Source organism: Eleutherodactylus coqui, chromosome 2 (genome assembly GCF_035609145.1).
Source record: "Eleutherodactylus coqui strain aEleCoq1 chromosome 2, aEleCoq1.hap1, whole genome shotgun sequence".
In the NCBI taxonomy this organism is placed as follows: Eukaryota; Metazoa; Chordata; class Amphibia; order Anura; family Eleutherodactylidae; genus Eleutherodactylus; species Eleutherodactylus coqui.
Window position 1 is genome coordinate 237,000,554 of NC_089838.1, and position 21,670 is coordinate 237,022,223.

Here is a 21,670-nt window from a genome sequence, read left to right on the forward strand (position 1 = left end):
GAAGCTGGAAAGGAGATCCCTAGTGGCAGCCACTTCAAATGTGATTTACAGTGGTAAGACATTACTACTTTAAAGCAAATAAATTACAGAAATGATGAGACTAACTCAAGCTAGTAGATGAGCAGAAGTTGTCTGAAAAGTTAGTGCCCCTTTAAGGTTCTTTGCACATAGCTTTGCCAAGTTACTAATACTGGATAACACTTTACAGATGCAGATTCAATAAACCATATGCCTGCACAGTAAAAGGGTTGGGAAAGAGAAGGATCTCTTAGGCCCCCTGTACACGGGTGGAAATTCCACTGCGGGATTTCCTGCAGAATTTCTGCCTGTGGAAGCTGCCATAGGATTGCATTAGAAAATGCAATCCTAGGCAGACGGCCACTATTTGTCCACACAAAATTTCATGCGGAAAACAAATCGCGGCATGCTCTATTTCTGTGCAGAGCCCCGCACAGAAATGTCACTCCCCGGCCGCTGGCTCCGCTCTGCGCATGCGATGGCTGGGCGGCAGCCGACACATCACAGAGCTGGAGCCGCGGGAGAGGTGAGTGCCGCGCTGGTCCCTGCAGGGGCTCGGGTCGGGTCCCGCTGCGAGAATTCTTGCAGCGGGATCCGACCCGGCCATCTGCAGACGGCCTTACTGTGATCTTTTTGGAGGGACAGAAAGAGGACGCGAGTGACCAGTTGACAAAAAATATCTCCCCCATCCCAAGAATTAGTAACTCCTAGTAAATTCCTACACATAAGATTTAGGAGATGGACAACGCTTTTGTGCCTGACCAGATCAATGCTTTAAGAAGAGAATACATATATAAACTATTCCACCACACTTACCTTGGACAACTGCTGCTCAGATCCAAATCCTAGACCGAACACTGTATTTGCTCTGCTGTCAGCCCACTGGCCAAATTTCTGAGAGGTTTTCGTGAAAGTCATATTGGGTGTGATTGTGCTGTTTATAATTACCTGAAATAATAAAAAAAGGAGGGGACAACCTTTAGTTATCGCTGTTTAATTACCCGCTATTCTCCTACATGTTTGTTGCAATAAATGTGAGACACATAACAGGAGTGACACCTGAGAATGTCATTAAAGTAACAAATACTGTACCAACCACATGTCCCGAACACAGAATAGTGACCCTAAGGTATATAGGGCAATCAGGGGCGTAACTATAGGGGGTGCAGGGAATGCGGTTGCACCCGAGCCCAGGAGCCTTAGGGGGCACATGAGGTCTCTCTTCTCCATATAGGGAGCCCAGTACTATGAATAAAGCATTATAGTTGGGGGCCCTGTTACAGGTTTTGCATCAGGGCCCGGGAGCTTCAAGTTACGCCTCTGAGGGCAATGTATATCCAACAAGAAATACTGGATAAAGTAACAGTATATTTAAACTAACATTTTGGAAAACAGCCTCATCAGGGGAGGTTAGACTTTAAAATAGTGGTAGATCCTAAACTGTTCACCTGATTAGGATGTAAATTGCTCAGCAAAAACTCTGCAATTTGTGCTCATAGTCAGGAATTAATTTAAATTGCAATATCCTGTGGCGGACAGCTAGAATAGCAACAGCTTGGTCAAGGTCTGAATATTTTAGGACTTATCTATACTTTTTTTAATTAAATAAAATTAAGACAAAAGGTATCAGATTATATAGAAATGCTTGTATTCTCATAATCAAAGGCCCCTAGAATATTAGTCTTGCAATTTTACAGATTCTTTGCAAAATAATAGATTCAGCCCACACATACTACCTTGCAGCTATACTTTGCATTGGTATATAGGGACTTTCTTATACAATAGTTCCCCAGTGCACTATTAGGGATAAAACGCCATTCATATTACAAATTAATAAAACCACAATGACCAAGTAGCTGAAAAGGTCTTCATTTGCTTGCTATTCCTCTTCTTAGTACAGGCCACCAACATTTCCAGGTAATTTGCATTAGCACATTTGCACACAGCCTAAGGCTATATTCACAGGAGGTGGATTTTCAGCAAACCTTCTACAAGAAAAATACGTGGCATTTGTAGTAGCAGCAGCAAAGTGGAGATTTTCAAATTCTTGTCCACACGCTGTGGAGAAAACCAATACAAAATCCATGTGGAAATTGACATGCGGTGCGGATCTTAATTCTGCAGCATGTCAATTATAGCAGTTGCAACCCGGCCCTAAGTCAGGTGGGTCCAGATGGCCCCCTTGCCACTGTTACACAGCACCATGACAAAACCCTCCCAGCGTGCGGTCGACTGTACCGCAACTCCAGGCTGTTATCTGCACAGAAGTTATCACATCTTCCAGTTTAAAGCCTCGCGCTGCTGCTAAGTGCCCGACTCCTCCACCAGCAGTGTGTTCTTAGTGCAGGACGAGCTGGTGGAGGAGACGGGCACTTGGCAGCAGCGTCAGGCTCAAAAACAGAAGATGTGATAACCTCTGTGTAGATAATAGCCTGGAGTTTTGGTGCATGGGGTGCGTTATAGACCATGCTGGTGTAACCGGATTATGTACTATATATAAATTATATATGTAAAGCTGGTATAAGTTATACATCTCCCTTTATAAAGTGATATGGGCCATTTGCCTAAAACCAAATTTTAATATAGTGCAGAAAATGAGTCAGACTCAAAGAATGGTAGAGTTGGAACAGACCTCCATGGTCATCGGGTCAAACCCCCTGCTCAGTGCAGGATTCACTAAATCATCCCAGGCAGATGTCTGTCCAGCCTTTGTTTGAACAATGGACACAGTATTCCAGATGAGGTCTGACTAAAGAAAAGTAGAGGGGGATAATTACCTCACATGATCTAGACTCTATGCTTCTCTTAATACATCCCAGAATTAGGTTTGCCTTTTTGGCTGCTGCATCACATTGTTGACTCATGTTCAGTCTATGATCTATTAGTATACCCAAGTCTTTTTCACATGTGCTTCTGCTTAGCCCAATTCCTCCCATTCTGTATGTGCTTTTTCATTTTTCTTGTCCATATGTAGGACTTTGCATTTCTCCTTGTTAAATACCATTCTGTTAGTCGCTGCCCACTAGATCTTTTTGAATACGCGCTCTCTCTTTCCTACCGTGTTTCCCCGAAAGTAAGACAGTGTCTTACTTTCTTTTTATCCCCAAAAGCCCCACTATGTCTTACTTTCGGGGTATGTCTTATAATAAAAAAAAATCATTACTCACCTTCCCCGGCGTTCTGTCGCGCTCCGGCAGGATGTCGCTCGCTCCTCGTCCCCGGCGCAGCATTGCTTTCTGAATGCGGGGCTTGAAATCCCCGCCTCCAGAAAGCTAATACACACGCCGTCAGCCAGTTACAGCCATTCAATGACCGCATTGAATGGCTGTGATTGGCTGAAGGCGCACGTGGCTTCAGCCAATCACACTATTCAATGACATCATTGAATGGGTGTGATTGGCTGAAGCCACGTGCGCCTTCAGCCAATCACAGCCATTCAATGATGTCATTGAATAGTGTGATTGGCTGAAGCCACGTGCGCCTTCAGCCAATCACAGCCATTCTGTAACTGGCTGACGGCGTGTGTATTAGCTTTCTGGAGGCGGGGATTTCAAGCCCCCGCATTCAGAAAGCAATGCTGTGCCGGGGACGAGGAGCGAGCGACATCCTGCCGGAGCGCGACAGAACGCCGGGGGAGGTGAGTAATGATTTTTTTTTTTTCTACGGTATGTCTTACTTTCGGGGTACGGCTTACATTGGCCGACCCCCCTGACACCCCCGATACGTCTTACAATCGGGGGTGTCTTACTATCGGGGAAACACGGTAGTGTAAGCTATCCCTCCTAACTTTGTGTCATCAGCAAATGTGTTCAGTTTTCCATCAATTCCCTCCTCCAGATCATTTATATAAATGTTGAGTTATGTTTGGAAAGCTTATACCAAGGGGATAGATCATGTATATTTGCTTTGTAGCTGTATATAGCATTGTACAGGTTCCAATGACAGAAGGCCACATGGTTTAGGTACATGTGCCGATAACTACAGGCTGCATGGTTTAGGTACAAGTGCCAATGACTACAAGCTGCATGTTTTAAGTAGGGTGTACAGGTGCAGATGACTGCAGGCCGCATAGTTTAGGCACAGGTGTACAGGTGCAGATGACTGCAGGCCGCATAGTTTAGGCACAGGTGTACAGGTGCAGATGACTGCAGGCCCCATGGTTTAGACACAAGTGCAGATGACTGCAGGCCGTATGTTTTAGGTACAGGTACAGATGACTGCAAGCCTCATGGTTTAGGTACGGGTACAATTGCAGATGACTGCAGACTGTATAGTTTAGGTATGGGTACAGGTGCACATGACTGCAGCCCGCATGGTTTAGGTATGAGTACAGGTGCCAGTGACTACAGGCAGCATGGTTTAGGTACGGGTGTACAAATGCAGATTACTGCAGGCCTTATGCTTTAGGCACAGGCACAGATGTCTACAGGCCATATGACTAAGGTACGGGTATAGATGACTGCAGGACGCATGATTTAGGCAGGGGTGCATGTGCAGATGACTGCAGGCTGCATGGTTTGGGCAGGGGTGCATGTGCAGATGACTGCAGGCCGCATAGCTTAGGCAAGGGTGCATGTGCAGATGACCGCAGGCCGCATGGCTTAGGCAGTGGTGCATGTGCAGATGACCACAGACCACATGGCTTAGGCAGGGTGCATGTGGAGATGACCGCAGGCCGCATGGCTTAGGCAGGGGCGCATGTGCAGATGAGTGCAGGCCGCATGGTTTAGGCAACGATGCATGTGCAGATGACTGCAGGCCACATGGTTTAGGCAGGTGTGCATGTGCAGATGACTGCAGGCCACATGGTTTAGGCAGGTGTGCATGTGCAGATGACTGCAAGGTGCATGTGCAGATAACTGCAAGCCGCATGGTTTAGGTACGGGTACAGGTGCAGATGACTGCAGGCTGTATGGTTAAAGCATGGGGGCAGATGACTGCAGGCTGTATGGTTCAAGCATGGGGGCAGATGACTGCAGGCTGTATGGTTCAAGCATGGGGGCAGATGACTGCAGGCTGTATGGTTCAAGCATGGGGGCAGATGACTGCAGGCTGTATGGTTCAAGCATGGGGCAGATGACTGCAGGCTGTATGGTTCAAGCATGGGGGCAGATCACTGCAGGCTGTATGGTTCAAGCATGGGGGCAGATGACTGCAGGCTGTATGGTTCAAGCATGGGGGCAGATGACTGCAGGCTGTATGGTTCAAGCATGGGGGCAGATGACTGCAGGCTGTATGGTTCAAGCATGGGGGCAGATGACTGCAGGCTGTATGGTTCAAGCATGGGGGCAGATGACTGCAGGCTGTATGGTTCAAGCATGGGGGCAGATGACTGCAGGCTGTATGGTTCAAGCATGGGGGCAGATGACTGCAGGCTGTATGGTTTAAGCATGGGGGCAGATGACTGCAGGCTGTATGGTTTAAGCATGGGGGCAGATGACTGCAGGCTGTATGGTTTAAGCATGGGGGCAGATGACTGCAGGCTGTATGGTTTAAGCATGGGTGCAGAGGACTGCAGACTGTATGGTTTAAGCATGGGTGCAGAGGACTGCAGGCTGTAAGGTTTTAGGATTTAGTTATGTGTGCAGGTGCAACTGTTAAATTAAAAAATAAATGTATTCACTTTTCTTGCAGCTTCTCCCTGCTATGTACTGAGGCTTGCCTTTCTCTGACAGTCTCTAACCCTGAAAACTAAGAGACTGACAGGAGAGAAGGCAAGTCTTTGTATGGAGCAGGGAAGATATGCAGAAGGTGAGCCTCCTCTCCCTTCTTTGGTTCCAATCCATAGCAGCAAACCCACAAGCACATCTGCACCATAATGGTGGGAATTTGCTGCTCTGGAAGTCTACGTCGGTTTCTTTTGGAAAATCCAAATACATTTTCTGCAGCAAATTTGCCCTGTGCGAACATATCCTTAGGTTGTATTTACACAGTTGTTTGATGCCGTGTTCTGAGCAAAATGCAAGAATGAATCCAGAAAGAAGGATAAAAAAGATAAAAGCAAGGCTGCCTTCTCGCTCTTGTATCCACTTTTCTGCACGTGTAAATCCAGCCTGGGGCTCCTGCAGTAAAATCTCTGTAGGAGGAAGGTTGGGGGTGGGAATTTTGGAACACTTGCGCATGGAGGTCAGTACAGACAGATTGCTCTATTAACTGAATGGAACATGTTCATTAAGAATGGTGTATTACGCAATATCTGATTAAGCAGTTCTTAACAACCGGTGCAAAGTGAAGCTTCAATGAGTCATTTTTGCTCATTTTTATTTCTTAACAGTATCAGAGATTAAATATTCATGGGTTTTATTAGTGAGTAAATGAATCCCATAATAAAGTAAAATGTGCAGAAAATCAATATGAATATACTGCATTTGTATAAAAGTCCATGTTTCATCCAGCAGTGAATGGCATGAATTAACCTTAAACTCTCATCACCAGCGTAAAAAGGTCAATTCTATTAGAGAATATGCTATAAACATTACATTATAGGTTGTGCCAGGACTGAATCAGTGAGAAAAAAACAATTAAGGAATGACATTAAAAAAAAAAGAATATTTAGCTAATGCTTAAACTGCTAACCACGTATCTATGTCGTCTCTTGGAGCTGTATTAATGGTGAAAGCTAATTGTGCAAAGAGGCTTACCTATAATGATTGTCGGTAAATGCTGCCAAAGCAATCTCCCTATCAAGCAGGAAATGATACTCTGGGTTTTGAACGTGTTTTGTGTAATTTTACTGAATGCCCTTAAGACATATGCAATATCAACATGTCAAATTAATATGTCCACACCCTTGAAATTATCTTAAAATTGCTAGGCTTCCATCTCATCATTTCTGCTAGTTCAAACAGATCTGGCAGCCAGTCTGCCCTCGTTATTGTGGATTCATATGAAAGCTGCTTTCAGAAATGCGGAATTGTCCTTTTACGTGTTCAGACACTTAAAGCTCCGCTTGTAACAGCTCAAGGTGCACCTGTTGCTTCTCCGTGGAAGCTGCCATGTTGAATATTCACCATAGTCCAACCCTCCAAATCACTGATGAACTCAAGGAGATTTGTAACTAATCCACCTTAGGAAATATTCTGTAACTTCAGATTTTTAGGATAGTCATCATGTGAGTTGTATATTTTTGCTCAGTTGTTTCTTTCATGTGTAGAAGACATGCAGTACTGCGCAAAAGTTGTAGGCAGTTGTGGAAAAATGCTGCAAAATAAGAATGCTTTCAAAAAATAGAGGTGTTTAAATTTTGTTAACTGACAAAAATAAACTATTAGGCATCCTGCCCATAGACGGAGCGGGATACGCCCACGGTTTTATACCGCGGGAAATCTGCGGGGATAAACAAAAAGGTCCCAGTTGGCGATTGCAGGAAAATGGAGACCCCCCCGTCATGAAAAATGCGGTAAAATAGAACATGCTGCGATTTTTTTTTCTCCTGTGGCGTAAATCCGCGGCAGAATCTTGCATGCGAGGACTGAGCCATTAGGTTAACCCTTTCCAATCCAATTTGTATCCTGGTTTTCCTAGGGGATGCTTACTCTTTTTCTGCCGTTATACAACGGCGCTATCTGCTGGCTAAAGCCAGTACTGCATGAGGTGACACATTGGATAGGCTCTGACAGCAGAGAGGCTGGCAATATACAGTAAGAGAACCCCGATGGACGTCTTCCAACATCAGAGCTGTGCAGCCTTAAATCATAATGTCTTCAGAGGTCAGACAGTGGATTGGAAAGGGTTAAATTGAACCCAATAGCAGCGCTATTCCGCCGCGGGGAAAACGCAGCATAAATTCGGCTTTGGGCATTAGCCCTAAAGTGAACAAGCAAAAGAAATCTAAATTAAATCAATATTTTGGTGTGACCACTCTTTGCCTTCAAAACAGCAACAATTCTTCTAGGTAAATTTGCACATACTGATTTACACACAACGATTATCACTCGAAATTCGTTCAAAGATGGCTTTTGAGCGATAATCGTGCAGTGTAAATGCTCCCATCGTTTGCTTTTCTGCCGAATGATGGATTTCACGTGAACATAAATTCCATTGCTCGTGATAGCAGGGACCTCATGCTGAGTCCTCCACTGGAGCGCTGATAACATTCTCTTCAGCAGAAGTCACCTGGCAGAACAAAGGTGCTGTATGTAGATAACAGACCACCTGCTGTTATCTGCATACAGTGACGGGAGCCTAATTTACATGCAAATGAACCTAATAAGCTACTAATGGGCATTAGACCCCATTTACACTTAAAGATAATCGCTCAAAACTCACTCAAATGATCGTTTGAATGACAGTTTTGAGCGATCATCTTTTCATACTTTGTAGTAGCAAATTAGCTACTATACAGCTATGCAGGCAGAGCGGGACACAGCCATGGACGCTAATAGAAAAATACAGCTGTTTTGCATAAGCAAACAGATGTATTCTTTTTAGCGCTGTCTGCCAGTGTCCCCGCTGTGAATTCACAGCAGGACACAGGCACAGAGAATCTTATCAGCGCAGCCGGCTGATAACAGCTGATCACTCAATTCTAGCAAGCTAGAATTCAGCGATCAGCGACTCGTGCACGAAAACTGCACGATGTCAGTGCAATTAGACAGAACGAGAATTGCTCAAAAAAGACGGTTTGTGCGATTTTTGAGTGATTTTTGTTGTGTCTAAATGGGGGATTTAGTGCCCATTAGTAGTTTAAGAAAAATGATCGCTTAAACCGTCAAACTATCTTTTGAACGAATTTTGAGCGATCATCTTTGTGTGTAAATGGGGCTTAACTACAGATCTTCTGTGGATGTGACTTGCTCTAATTGTCTCTTCATGTAATCCCACACAGACTCAATGATGTTGAGATCAGGGCTCTGTGGGGGCCATATCATCACTTCTAGGACTCCTTGTTTATGCTGAAGATAATTCTTACTCACTTTGGCTATATGTCTGGGGTCATTGTCCTGCTGAAGAATAAATTAGGATCCAAACTCCTCCCTGATTGTATTACATGATTGATAAGCATCTGTCCATATTTCTCAGCACTAAGGACACATTAATCCTGACCAAATCATCAAGTACATTTGCTGAAATATAGCCCCAAACATGCAAGTAACCTCCACCATACTTCACTGTAGCCTGCAGACACTCATTGTACCGCTCTGCAGGCCTTTAGCAGGCAAATGCCTTCTGTTACAGCCAAATATTTCACATTTTGACTCATCAGTCCAGAGCACCAGCTGCCATTTTTCTGCACCTCAGTTTCTATATTTTCAAGCATAGTTAGGTTGCTTGGCCTTTCTTCTTTTTGCATCGAAGGAATGGCGTTTTGGGCTGCAACTCTTCCATGAGAACCACTTTGGCCACTTCTCCGAACAGTAGATGATTAAATTCAGGTAGCACTCCAGGGATATGGTAAAAAACATCAAAATTTAGCAAAATGTATAAGGGTGAGAAATAAAGGTCTGGACTCACACTGGCATGGCCAGACTCCCTATATAGGGAAAGTCCAGACAGGTTGCCAATCTTGGTAAGCAATACAGATGGTTAGTAAATCCTGGTCATCCAGACATCCAAGCGAGGAGAGCGTCAGTGGGGGTTCCGAATGGGGACAATCGGAAAATGGAAACAAAAAATGTGTAATAGTCAAACCACAAAATACCCCAGCGCTGCAGGTAGAAAGCAAAACTTCTGTAAAAAAAATATATAACAGCTGATCGCTTTTAATATTTATTTAATTTATTTTCACTGAAGTTTTGCTTTCTACCTGGGGCCCTGGGGTATTTTGTGGTTTGACCATTGCATATTTTTTATATTCATTTTCCGAACAGTAGATGGTTCCACTGGTTTTTGACAGTTGATGGCATTGCTGGACATCTTCAGATTTTGAACGCAAATAATCATGATGGATGTTTCATCAGCTGAACTAAAGGCCCATTTACACGAAGCAATGGTCGCTCAAAGATCGCTCAAACGACAGTTTGATTGACAGCTTTGAGCGACCATTTTGCATAAACTATTAAGTAGCTACTCCGCTACGTAATAGCTTATTAGCGTGCAAATGAAGCCGTTAGCTGAATGCAGTTAATAGCTGGAGGGTTTTTATCTCCATTCAGCTCCTTTGTTCTCAGACGGGTAAAAATGCTACCCAAAGAGAACTCAGCGTGCGGTCCTGATAAGACCGCACAACGATTTTTAGGTTGGCCTGAAATTAACAATCAGCTAGCAGTGCACGAAAAGTGCACAATGGCCGTGCGTTTAGATGCAATGATTATCGCTCAAACGATCACTTTTTAGCGATTTTTGAGCGATCATCTTTGTGTAAATGGGCATTAAGTTTCCTTGGCCAACCACTTTGTCTGCATTCCTCAATGTTACTTGTTTCTTTGTGCTTCTTCAAAACAGCATGAACAACACACCTTGCTGTTGCATTATCACTACATTTCGTCTTGTTGCCATGCTCAGTCTTGCCATGGTGTATGACTTGTGACAGTAAACGGTCTTCCACAACCTCACCTTTGTAGCAGACTTTGGCTGTTCCTCACCCACGTTTAAGCATCCTATACAGCTGTCTCTGTTTCACTTAATGACTGTCTTTCAACCTACATATGAAAATGATCATTATCACCCGTTAGGTATAATTGGTTAATCAGACACCTGATTATAATCCCACAATTCCATATGTGTAAAATTCTGCACGAGTCACCGACTCCACAACATTTTGCACTGTGGAGTTGGTGGTGAGCCAATCTATCGGCGCATATTGCATCAATATTGTACTGCGCATGACTGCGTATATCATGCACGCTGTCATGCGCAGTCTGACTTCTTTTTTTTTTTTACTTCCTGCACTGTCATTTTGCAATGGCACATATAGACACCATCCATACATGATGTAATTACATATGGGTGGCTTTGATCATGCACCCATAGAGAACAATGGGCTCTCATATGCTGGGTTCTTTTTTTGTGCTCGCATATTATGCAATTCTAACACGCAAATGTGAGCAAAGCGTAAGGCAATTTATTTGATTGCCTGTGAATTACCCCATAATATGCAGTAATCTTACGCACATGTGAGCTTGGCCTAACACTTCTCTTATTGAAAGCATTCCTATTTGAAACATTTTTTTCCACACCTGCCTAAAACTCTTGCATAATACTGTATTTTATATCTGTTGCCTACAATGACCAAATTATAGTTTACATTGAAAACTACTAGCTGCTAGTACAAGGGCTCATGCACACAACCAGATGCACTCATTGTCAAAAAGAAAAAAAAAAAACCTAGAAGAAGTTGTCGTTTTTCTGCAAAACTCAGCACGCAGTTACATCTCAGGCAGATATGCAGATGATTAGGCCTGTGGTGTGATTAGATGACCAGTCCTGTTACCTGAGGCCCTAAAAGCCGTCCCCCCCCCCCCCCCTGGCCTATAAAAAGCCTCTCATAGGCTATTTGTGTATGATAGACTTCATTTTCTGCTTGTCTAGAGCCTGTTGACCACTAGACGCCGCTATGATGCAAGCGAAGAGATTTTGTCTAGTTAAAGAGTTTTAGAGGGGCGCATTATTGGAATGCGGGAAGCTGGATGGTCAAATCAATGAGTTGCCTGCCACCTGAGCCATTCTGACAAGACTGTTAGGAGATGTTGGGACCAGTGGATATGCCAGGTCATGTACACAAGGCGACCGGGCCCTGGATGCCCTGGGCAGATCACCAAGTTGAGAGGATCATCTGATCATCTGACAAGCATGAACAGCTTAAAATTGTTTTGTTGTCCGCCATCCAGGCAGGTAGCATCATTGTTACAGTTCCCAATGTCTGTTAAAACCATTTCCAGGCACTTGGCTGAAGGACATTTGGTCTCAACGCCCATTACGTGTACTGCCAATGACACGTCTGCTTGCAGTGGTGTTGTGAACGATGAAACTGGCCTGCTACAGAGTGAAACCAGGTTGTATTCAGGGACAAATCCAGATTTAGGTTCGACACTGACAACCGCCATGTTCGTGTCTGGAAACCTAGTAGCGAGTGGCTCATTCCTGCCTTTGTTATGGAGTGGCACTCTACTAGTGTGATAATCTGGGGGCCATCACATACGACAGTCACCCCTAAGTAGTGGTACAGGAGACAATGACAGCTCAACGATAGATTCAGGACATCCTGCATCCACACGTGTTGCCTCTCATGGCAGCTTCCAAGAGGCATTTTCCGGTAGCCGCACACACCAAGGGTGTCATGGGAATGCCTCCACAACATTGGCCACACTTCTGTAGCTTGCCTGGTGGCTAGATTTAATCACCAATATGGGACCATCTGAGACACCAACTTCAACAGCCTATTAGTAGGGTCTGGAGACTCCATTACAGCAAATGTGGACTGATATGCTGCAGGATACCATACGGAATGTGTATACCTCCATTCCCACCCGCATCACATCTTGCATCTGAGCTAAAGGTGGCCCAATAGGGTACTAGATCCGTCATGCCTGCCCGTATCACATCTTGTATTCAAGCTAGAGGCGGTCCAACAGGGTACTAGAGCTTCCTTTCAAGTGGTCAGTTTTCTGCAATAAATTATCCTTTTGCTCTGATATTGTAATCACTTACTTATATCAATGTTACAATCACACAGAGAAAGTTTCATTCGATTCTCCCCATTCCTAGGGACCTAATGTTTTTAGATAATGAGTTTAACAGCTTGATAAAATGTCACTGTTGTCCAGAACTGTAACATGGCATTCATAGAGGTTTATGGGGCCCTAGTGTAAGGGCCCACACACAGATTATTATGAAGGTACGCTTAAAGTATTCACTATAGGATAAGAATAACTCTGTAATATGATGCTGACAAGAGGCACCATATAAAATCGACACAGCAGGAGATTATAGCTCCACAGTACTGAGATACAGGCTCCGCGCACATGGCTGCTGCATACATGGGACCTAACTGGTAGTTTGGATGATCTGTAAAGTCAGCTCTTAAAATATTATTTAAAAGACAAGCTTCAGGACATTATTAAGAGAATAAGCAGTTTAAGGCCAGCTTGCCATGGGTATCTTTGCACGTGCAATATGCAAAGAATAGAACGATCTATTTCAGTGGGTTCATACACATTTCCATATTTTGCGCACGCATTTCAGTCATGCAGAAAAAATTATATAGAACATGCTCTATTTTTCTACATATTTGCACACCAAAATGTCCATATAAATGTCAATGGGGGGAGCGCAAATGCAAGCACGCGATATGCAAGGAGATGCGTGAAACGCTGTGTAATTGTGCTGGAAATAAAACACATCTGGAACTAATTAGCCATTTCAATCATTGCGTCTTTGTTTGACAGATGCAAATGAACATACCTTGCAGGGATAAAAAGTACAGTAAAATAAGATGATGCACGGCGCAAAAAAAAAAAGGGTTGTTCACTCCACAAATATGCAGCGCTCAGGCAAGTGCAAATTCACCAACGTCCGTGTGAAGCCGGCCTAAGACCGAAAACACCCATGTCCTGGAATGCATGCTTCAGTGACAAACCTCATTTCAAAAGGGTGAGTAAGGTGGATCTCCATGAACACAAGCATTTAAAGCACCTGCATTTATGAAGGAACGATAGCAAAGTAAGTGTACAAAATACAGCTTAAAGTCCATGGCTACCTGAATAGCAAAGCTAAAGCTTTAAGAACTGGACCATGACACAACTCCAACTATCCGATATGAAAGGAGTATTCTCCATTTATGCACTCCGCTCCCATAAAATAGAGAACAGTTCGAGCTTTAGTGGTAATCAAGCTAGATTGCTGAAGTTTGAATTTGGCATACAACATCCAGCATCATGTTCTACATTGCATGATCACAAGCAGATCAATAGAAGTTGTTTTGAAGTATGGGAAGAATTAGAGTAACCCCAGGAAACACAAAAACACAGGGAAAAAATATAAACTCTATACAAATTTGATTGGATAATGGGACCCCAATCCTGTAAAACGACACTGCTTGCCATTGAGGCACAGCAAATATGTTCTTGACTTCAATTAATCCACCATTAGTCCACAGCCATCATGAATGAATAATTGTATAAATTATACATTAGCTTTGGAAGAGATTTCTGAGTTTCCTTATAAATCATACTACTTTCCTGCAAGCTTTTTCACATCTTTGTAACTTTATCTCCATATACCATATGCTTCAAGAGTAATTAAAACTTTACTTCTTCCCGGTTTATCACTGTGAACCTGGTAATTGTTTGCTTAAACAAAACTACTTTTTCTTCATTGTTTCCGTTTCTATTTCTTGGGAAAGAATTCTAGCTATCACACCAATTTCTACTTTGCTTCTCACAAAACAATATTTCTATTGCTACAAGTAATACTGAAGAAGAGACTATTAAACTAGCAATAATTATAGAATATGCTTTGTGGTCTAGAACCGTAACTCCCGACTGCTTGTCATATGACGGAACGTAGCACAATGCATAGCACTTATTGATAGAGAAACTTGTCACCACAGAGCCATTAAGCTACATACATGACTCAGTCTTAATTATACCACCATTCCCTTACTGTGGGGATGGGAAATGGAAGTATTTAAGCAACAATGGCGTTTTTTTCGAAGTTGAATCAATGTTACAAATAGTGGTAAATTCTGTTCACTTAGCCTTGATGGAAAATAGAAAACAAGTATTAAATTGGAAAATGTATTTTAAATCAATATTGCCCACCTGTCATTTATACATAATGGAGATGTCTGGGGTATTGACCAAATCAAGGAATTCAAGCTAATAATAATAATCTTTATTTGTATAGTGTCAACTTATTCCGCAGCGCTTTTATGCATGGGGAGCTTAATCAGGAATGGGGTGGTATGGTGGCAGGGAGCATACATGATGGGAGTAAATTCAGGGCACATGAACTGGAGTTTGTATACTTCTTTGAATGGGCATGTCTGACGTTCCATGCATCAGCGATTGTCTGGATGCCTTGGGGTAGAGCGTTCCATAGGGTTGGTGCTGCTCTGGTGAAATCCTGGAGGTGAGTATGTGAGGTTTGTATTAGGGGAGATGTCTAGTCTGATTGTGTTGGCAGAGCCTGTCATGCGGGCTGGGTGACATAGACAGGAGGGAGGTGATGTATGGTGGCACAGTGCCATGGAGAGCTCTATGAGTGAGCCTGATGAGTTTAAACAGAGTTCTTTAATACATGGGCAGCCAGTGCAGGGGCTGGCATATTGCAGGGGCATCTGAGAAGCAACTGGAAAGGAAGGGAAATCTTGCTGTTGCATTTAGTATAGATTGGAGAGGGGATAGTTTGGTGCGTGGAAGGCCAATGAGCAGCGAGTTACAGTAATCGTGTCTGGAATAGATGAGGGCAATAACGAGTGTCTAGAACAGACAGATTTTTGCAATGTTCCTGAGGTGCAGGTGGCAGGTTTGAGCCAGAGATTGGATATGGGGGGTGAAGGAAAGGTCCGAGTCCAATGTGACCCTTAGGCAGGGACTGTGCTTTTTTGGGATTATGGTGGTGCCAGTTTTTGAGAGGTTACGCTTAAGAAAAAGGGAGGACATGGTGGTAGAGCCAGCGGATAGCCATCAGAGACATTTTGGAGGAAGGGTGCAGAAATGTTAAAGGAAGAGGTGTATAGCTGGGTGTCATCAGCATAGAGGTGATGTTGGAGACCAAATCTGTGAATGGTTAGCCTGATTGGGGCTATATAGATAGAGAACAGAAGGGGGCCAGGGACCAAGTCCTGGGGGACCCCAACAGCAAAAGGAAGTGGAGAGGAGGTAGAGCCAGCGAAAAAGACTAGAGCAGAGCATAGCAAGGAGGAGGTTATGGTTGACAGTATCAAATGCAGCGGACAGGTCAGGGAGGATTAGAAATGAGTAGCCGACCCTCGACTTGGCCATCATCAGATCGTTAGACACTTTTGTAAGGGCAGTTTCGGTCGAATAGAGGGGGTGGAAACTAGAGGGGTTCAAGGAGGGAGTTGTCAGAGAAAAACGAGTGACGCGGGAATAGACCAGGCATTCAAGTAGTTTGAAACATGAAGGGGAGGTTAGAGATAGGTCGGTAGTTGGCAGTATCAGTCAGGTCGAAAGACGGTTTCTTTAGGAGAGGGGATATGATGGAGTGTTTGAAAGAGGGGGGGGGGGGGATACCAGAGGACAGGGAGAGGTTGAAAATGGTGGTGAGGTGGGTGATGACATCCACAAGCCATCACTAAGAACCAGCAGACTATGCGTTTTAGACATGGGCAGATGTGTCAAAGCTCATCTATAAAACATGCCGGTTTAGTAATCTCTACAGAGTGTTATTAATTCATACTATTAAAGGATTAGAATCATTGTGCTAAAATCCAATCAATTTCCAACATATTTGAATATCCTTACCATAAGTGTATGAAATACAGCCATTATAAGTACCAATTAATTCCTAGATTACTAAACAAATTAGTTATTGAATTGGACATAATCGAGTAGTTTAAAGCCATACTAAGAGGAGGTCTCCTTTTTAGGACCTCATATTAGCTAGAATGGACTGCAGCTACAAACTGTCTCATCCTGGAGGACCTGGCATGTCAGTGCATTATGAGGAAAGCCTATTTATTTCCGTGAGTACAGTGTAATGCCAAATTCCTCCTGTAGTGGCACTTTACTTATATTTAGCAGTTGCAAATGAGATTCCCCACAGATGACAGCGGATATCTGGAGACCCCAGCAGAGCACCCTGACAGATCCAACAAAAACATAGTGCCCAGAGTGGATAAGGTCTTTAATGATTTAATCAATTCCCTGTGATCTAATAATGGAGGACAACTGATTACTTAAGATAAGGTGACCAGACATCCCGATTTAGGAAGGACAGACCCGCTTTGGGGCCCTGTGTCCCACTTTCTACTGGAACCCCAGTGGAACAGCCATTTGTCCCGCTTTCGGGACGTCTGGTCACCATTCTAGTGATTACCAGCCAGGGGTGCCAACGCTTCCCAGCCAGTAATCACTCTGCAGTGCCGCAGGCCGGATGCACACAATGACAACAGTGTGTGCATCCGGGATCTTCGTTCCCTCCTCCCCTGACCTCTCCTCTTTGGTTCCGCAAGGGGAGAGAAGAGAGGAGGCGCTGCTGTGGGCTCACATGATTACACCCACCGGCAGCAACGCTGAAAGCAGCATCGGCACTGTGAAGATCAGGAAAAGGTAAATATATAGGTCTTAGGGAGAGCGTTAATACTATGGAGCTGCTGTGGGGGAAACTACTATTGCTGGGGCTCCTGTGCGGTGTCACAGTTACTGCTGGGGCTCCTGTGCGGTGTCACAGTTACTGCTGGGGCTCCTGTGCGGTGTCACAGTTACTGCTGGGGCTCCTGTGCGGTGTCACAGTTACTGCTGGGGGTCACTATTACTACTAGGGCTACTGTGGGTGTCACTTTTTCTGGGGCTACTGCGGGGGTCACTATTACTGCTGGGGCTGGTATAGGGGAGCACTAATACTACTGGGGTTGTGTGGGGTGTCACTATTATTTCTAGGGCTGCTATAGGAGGGTGCTTATTCTATTTGGGCTACTGTGGGGGTCACCATCATTGCTGGACCTGATATAGGAGACACTATTACTACTACTATTGCTAGGGCTTCTGTGGGGTGGTTACTATTACTGCTGTGGCTACTGTGAGGTGTCACTGTTATTGCTGGGGGTACTGTGGGGGGGGGGGGTAACTATTATTGCTGGGGCTAATATAGGGGAGTGCTAATACTACTGTGGTACTGTGGGGGGTTAGTATTAATGCTGGGGCTACTATAGGGAGTGCTAGTTCTACTAGGGCTACTGTGCAGGTCACTATTATTGCTGGGGCTGATATAGGAGACACTATTACTACTGAGGCCGCTCTGCAGCGTACCTCAAGCTGACTTAGGGTGTGTTTACACATGGCGGAAATGCTGTGGAATAACCGCAGCATAAATTTCTGCAGCTAAAAAAAACTGTCAAAATCTGTACCATTGGTGCAGATTTTGACTAAAAATCAGCTGCAAATACCCAGTGGGGCGCCCCCTTCTCTTCCTCTGAGGGCTTTCTGCTGTTCTTTTGCAACCAAAGTAAAATCTTAAAAATAGATTTGGTATATCCACAATAAAATAAACTCGCAGAATAAGGTTACCATGTGAGTTATACAGCGTCGTAAATGGCCTAGTAAAAAAAATTAAAACAAAGCACCATAGGACCTTTTAACGTATTTTTTCCTCACACTGTCCGGCTGGGCGCACACGGGCAGATTTTGATTGCGCATTCCCCGATCGCTGTCCATGCAGGAAAATGTGGGCTTTGTCAGGCATGCATTTTTGCTTTTTCATTCACACTACCAGATACAAATTGCGGATTCCATGAGTAGAAGAACAATCGTAGCATGCTCTATTTTGCAGTGGAAAAATTTGCGGTTTTATATCTATGGAGGCCGTCCGTCCCGCACCCCATCCGCAATTAACATTGCATATTGTTTGCAGGTATCCACGTCATTGCCAAGTGACGGCACGGATAATATGGCCAAACAAAAATACAGTAATAGTTACACAGGGTCGCCGGATGGGCTCACCATCTGAATCCGCTGTGGGTTCCTGTATGTGGAATCCAGTCTGCCCTTGTAAAGCCTTAGACCTTCCTCACACAGGCGTTTGAAAAATTGCAGCGTTTTTCAATGTTGCGTTTACTGCAGACTCCGCCTGTTTTCAGAAGCACTGGCATGCGTTATGCCAGCATTTTGGCTGCTAATAAAATTTAAAAAAAAATAAAAATTAATCTCACCTAGCAGGTGAAGCCAGCAGATTGCTGTGATTGGCTGAGTCGGCTGAGTGACAACCAGCTGAGCCAATCAGAGCCAGCGCTGGATGCGTCCAAGCACAGCCATTCAATGGGCTGAAAACGGCCAAAAATGTTACATGCAACGCTGTCAAAGCGTAGCGTTGAAGACGCTGCGTTTTCAGCCTTGTGTGAGCAGCCCCATTGAAATGAATGGGAGCGATGTACACCGTTTAGCGCTGTGCTGAAAAAGCAGCACTAAACGCTGTACAAAAATGCCTGTGTGAGGGAGGCCTTAGGGGCTTTATTTTCAACCTCATGAATGAATTAAAACCTGCCAAGAACATTTGTCCTCTGTGTGCATATCAACATCTATACATCCAATCTACAGATCCACTGCACACACAGAAACCAACTAGAGCTCCAGATTATGCTATATGCAAGTAATTTGACGCTAGCAAAAGAAAAAAAAACATTTTCAGAACAATTTACTTGAAAAACCATAATTAATTTAGTCATCTTGATGAGCCAGTGCGCCTCCAGCTTGACCTCTCCTTCCTGTGCAATGTATTGAAAAGCTCATTTATATAGGTGTATATTAGTGAGATTAGCCACCTGACTAATCACTACAATCTCTACACTGACTCGAGTCTGTAAACTGCCAGGCCATCCACACCGGTGGTCTATGGGTAAACTCCAATCATTACAATGCTTACATATTAACATAGTACACTAGGCCGAAAGAAGACCATGCCCATCCAGCTTAGCCCGTTTCCCCTACCACCACCACCATAAGGCAGAAGCCAATTTAGCCCTTTTTTGGAGGAAAAAATTCCTTCCCGACTCCATAATGGCAGTCAGAAAATACTTTAAATATTATAGGTGTTGCCGCTTTCCATTACAATAGATGAAGAAGACACAATAAAATTCCAATAGTCTGGTACAAGATGGTAAATTAGTGGTTTTGCGCAGTGATTAGTGGTTTTGCAGTGACTCAGCTACAAGGAGAAAGAAAGCAAAGCTATGCAAAAAACAGGACATGCACTTAAAGGGAATAAGTCATCACATTTTTAATGCATAAACGGATTGCTGCTGTAGTACTTGTAAACCACATTCTTAACATGCACTTATTAAAATTCTCCAAGTGACATTCTGGTGGAAAAAGGAGCTTAATATTGGCGAGCTCTGCAAGTGAATGGCATCAGGGCAGTATGGAAGCATTGTGTTGTCATGGAGTTGATTCCTCCTTGACTGACACCACCTAGAAGGGATTTCAGCACCTAGGTGGTAATTGGGTGTGATAAGTGCTAAGGCTCTGTGACTCGACAATACTTTAATTAGTGTCCCAATGGCTCTAGGTATGTGATTTACATGCAACATGTCATAATATTAAACTTGAGAATTAGGTTAGGAATGTTTACAAATGCTGTAGCACTAAAAACCTGATGACAGGTTCCCACTAAGTAGTTGGATACACTATAAAAGCCCTTAGGAGGGCGCTGCTAGCAGGAGATACCAACCACATATAGTGAATGTGCTATAATTCATTCTCATCTACAAACACACTTAATGGGAATCTGTTACTAGCCTGAACCATGAGCAGCATGAAACCCAGACAGGCAACCACATACAATCTTCAGAGCCTTTAAATTATTTTTTACAGTTTGTTGTATGTTGTGGCTTTGAGCAAATTTAACGAACATTCTATATTTCCCCCATCATTCTGCACTCAATACCCATAATGACAAAGAGAAAACAGATGGTTAGAAATATATAAAAATATTTATTTATTAAAAATATTTTGCATTGATAGAAGTATTCACTCTTTGGTATGACACTTGAAATTTAGCTCTGGGCACTTGCCATTTTTCCTCATCACCTTTGAGATGTTTCTACACATTGATTGGAGTCACCTGTGGACAACATTTTGAAAAGATACACCACTGTCTATATAAGGTCTCACAGCTCACAATGCACATCAGAGCCAAAGCCAAGCCGTGAGGACGAAACAAAAAAAGGTTTGGTACGGTGTAAGCCAGTAGAGCAAAGTGCGATTGTTCTCAGTAAGAGAAACCAAGTAATCTTGTAGATTAAAAGGTATCATATCTACAAGATACCTTGTTTTTTCCTAGTGAGTACGAAAGAACCGCCTGTAGAGCTCTGAGACAGGATTGTGTGTAGGCACAGATCTGGAAAAGTCTACAAAAATTCTGCTGAAAGTTCCTAAGAGCACAGTTGGTTTCATATTTCTTAAATTAAAGAAGTAGTTTGGAACAACCAGGACTCTTCCGAGAACTAGCCGACCCACCAGACTAAGTAATCAGGGGAGAAAGGCCATGGTAAGAAAGGTAATCAAGAGCCCAATGGTCACTGAGTGAGCTCCAAAAATCTTTTGTGCAGATGGGAGAAACTTCTAGAAAGTCAACCAGCACTGCACCAATCTGGGCTTTATAGCAGAGTGGCCAGAAAGAAGCCTCTCCTCAGTAAAAAAAAAAAAAAAAAAAAAAACACATGAAAGCACCTAAAGGAGTTTCAGACTGTAAGAAACAAGATTCTCTGGTCTGATGAAACCAAAATTGAACTGCTCCTCACCTGCCCAATACCAGTCTGCAATAGTAGGTAAAACAACTAAGCAATGTTCCTTAACCAAGCCCCATCCTTTAGCGCACGTTCAATGAAAATGGAAGAGATCAGAAGATTCCTTTAGGTGGAATCTGTCACCACCTTTATGCTGCACTCTAAGGGCACACCGTTTACAGAATTATATCTGTTTGATGTACCCGTTTGTCAGAAGCTTACATTTTATCAGTGGCGGCAAACACAGAGGACTACAGGATGTAGTCTTCAATATTCATGAGCAGCAAGCTAGCTCCACTGATCCTCCAG

At 43.7% G+C, this 21,670-nt stretch overlaps 1 protein-coding gene across 1 annotated transcript in view; it reads right to left on the minus strand.

The window, feature by feature from the left end:
• Positions 1–21,670, minus strand: part of HOMER2 (homer scaffold protein 2) — a 167,871-nt gene that overhangs the window by 69,676 nt on the left and 76,525 nt on the right. The window contains exon 3 of the mRNA XM_066592666.1: positions 835–966. Coding sequence (XP_066448763.1) covers positions 835–966 — 132 coding nt within the window. The remainder of the gene's footprint in view (positions 1–834; positions 967–21,670) is intronic.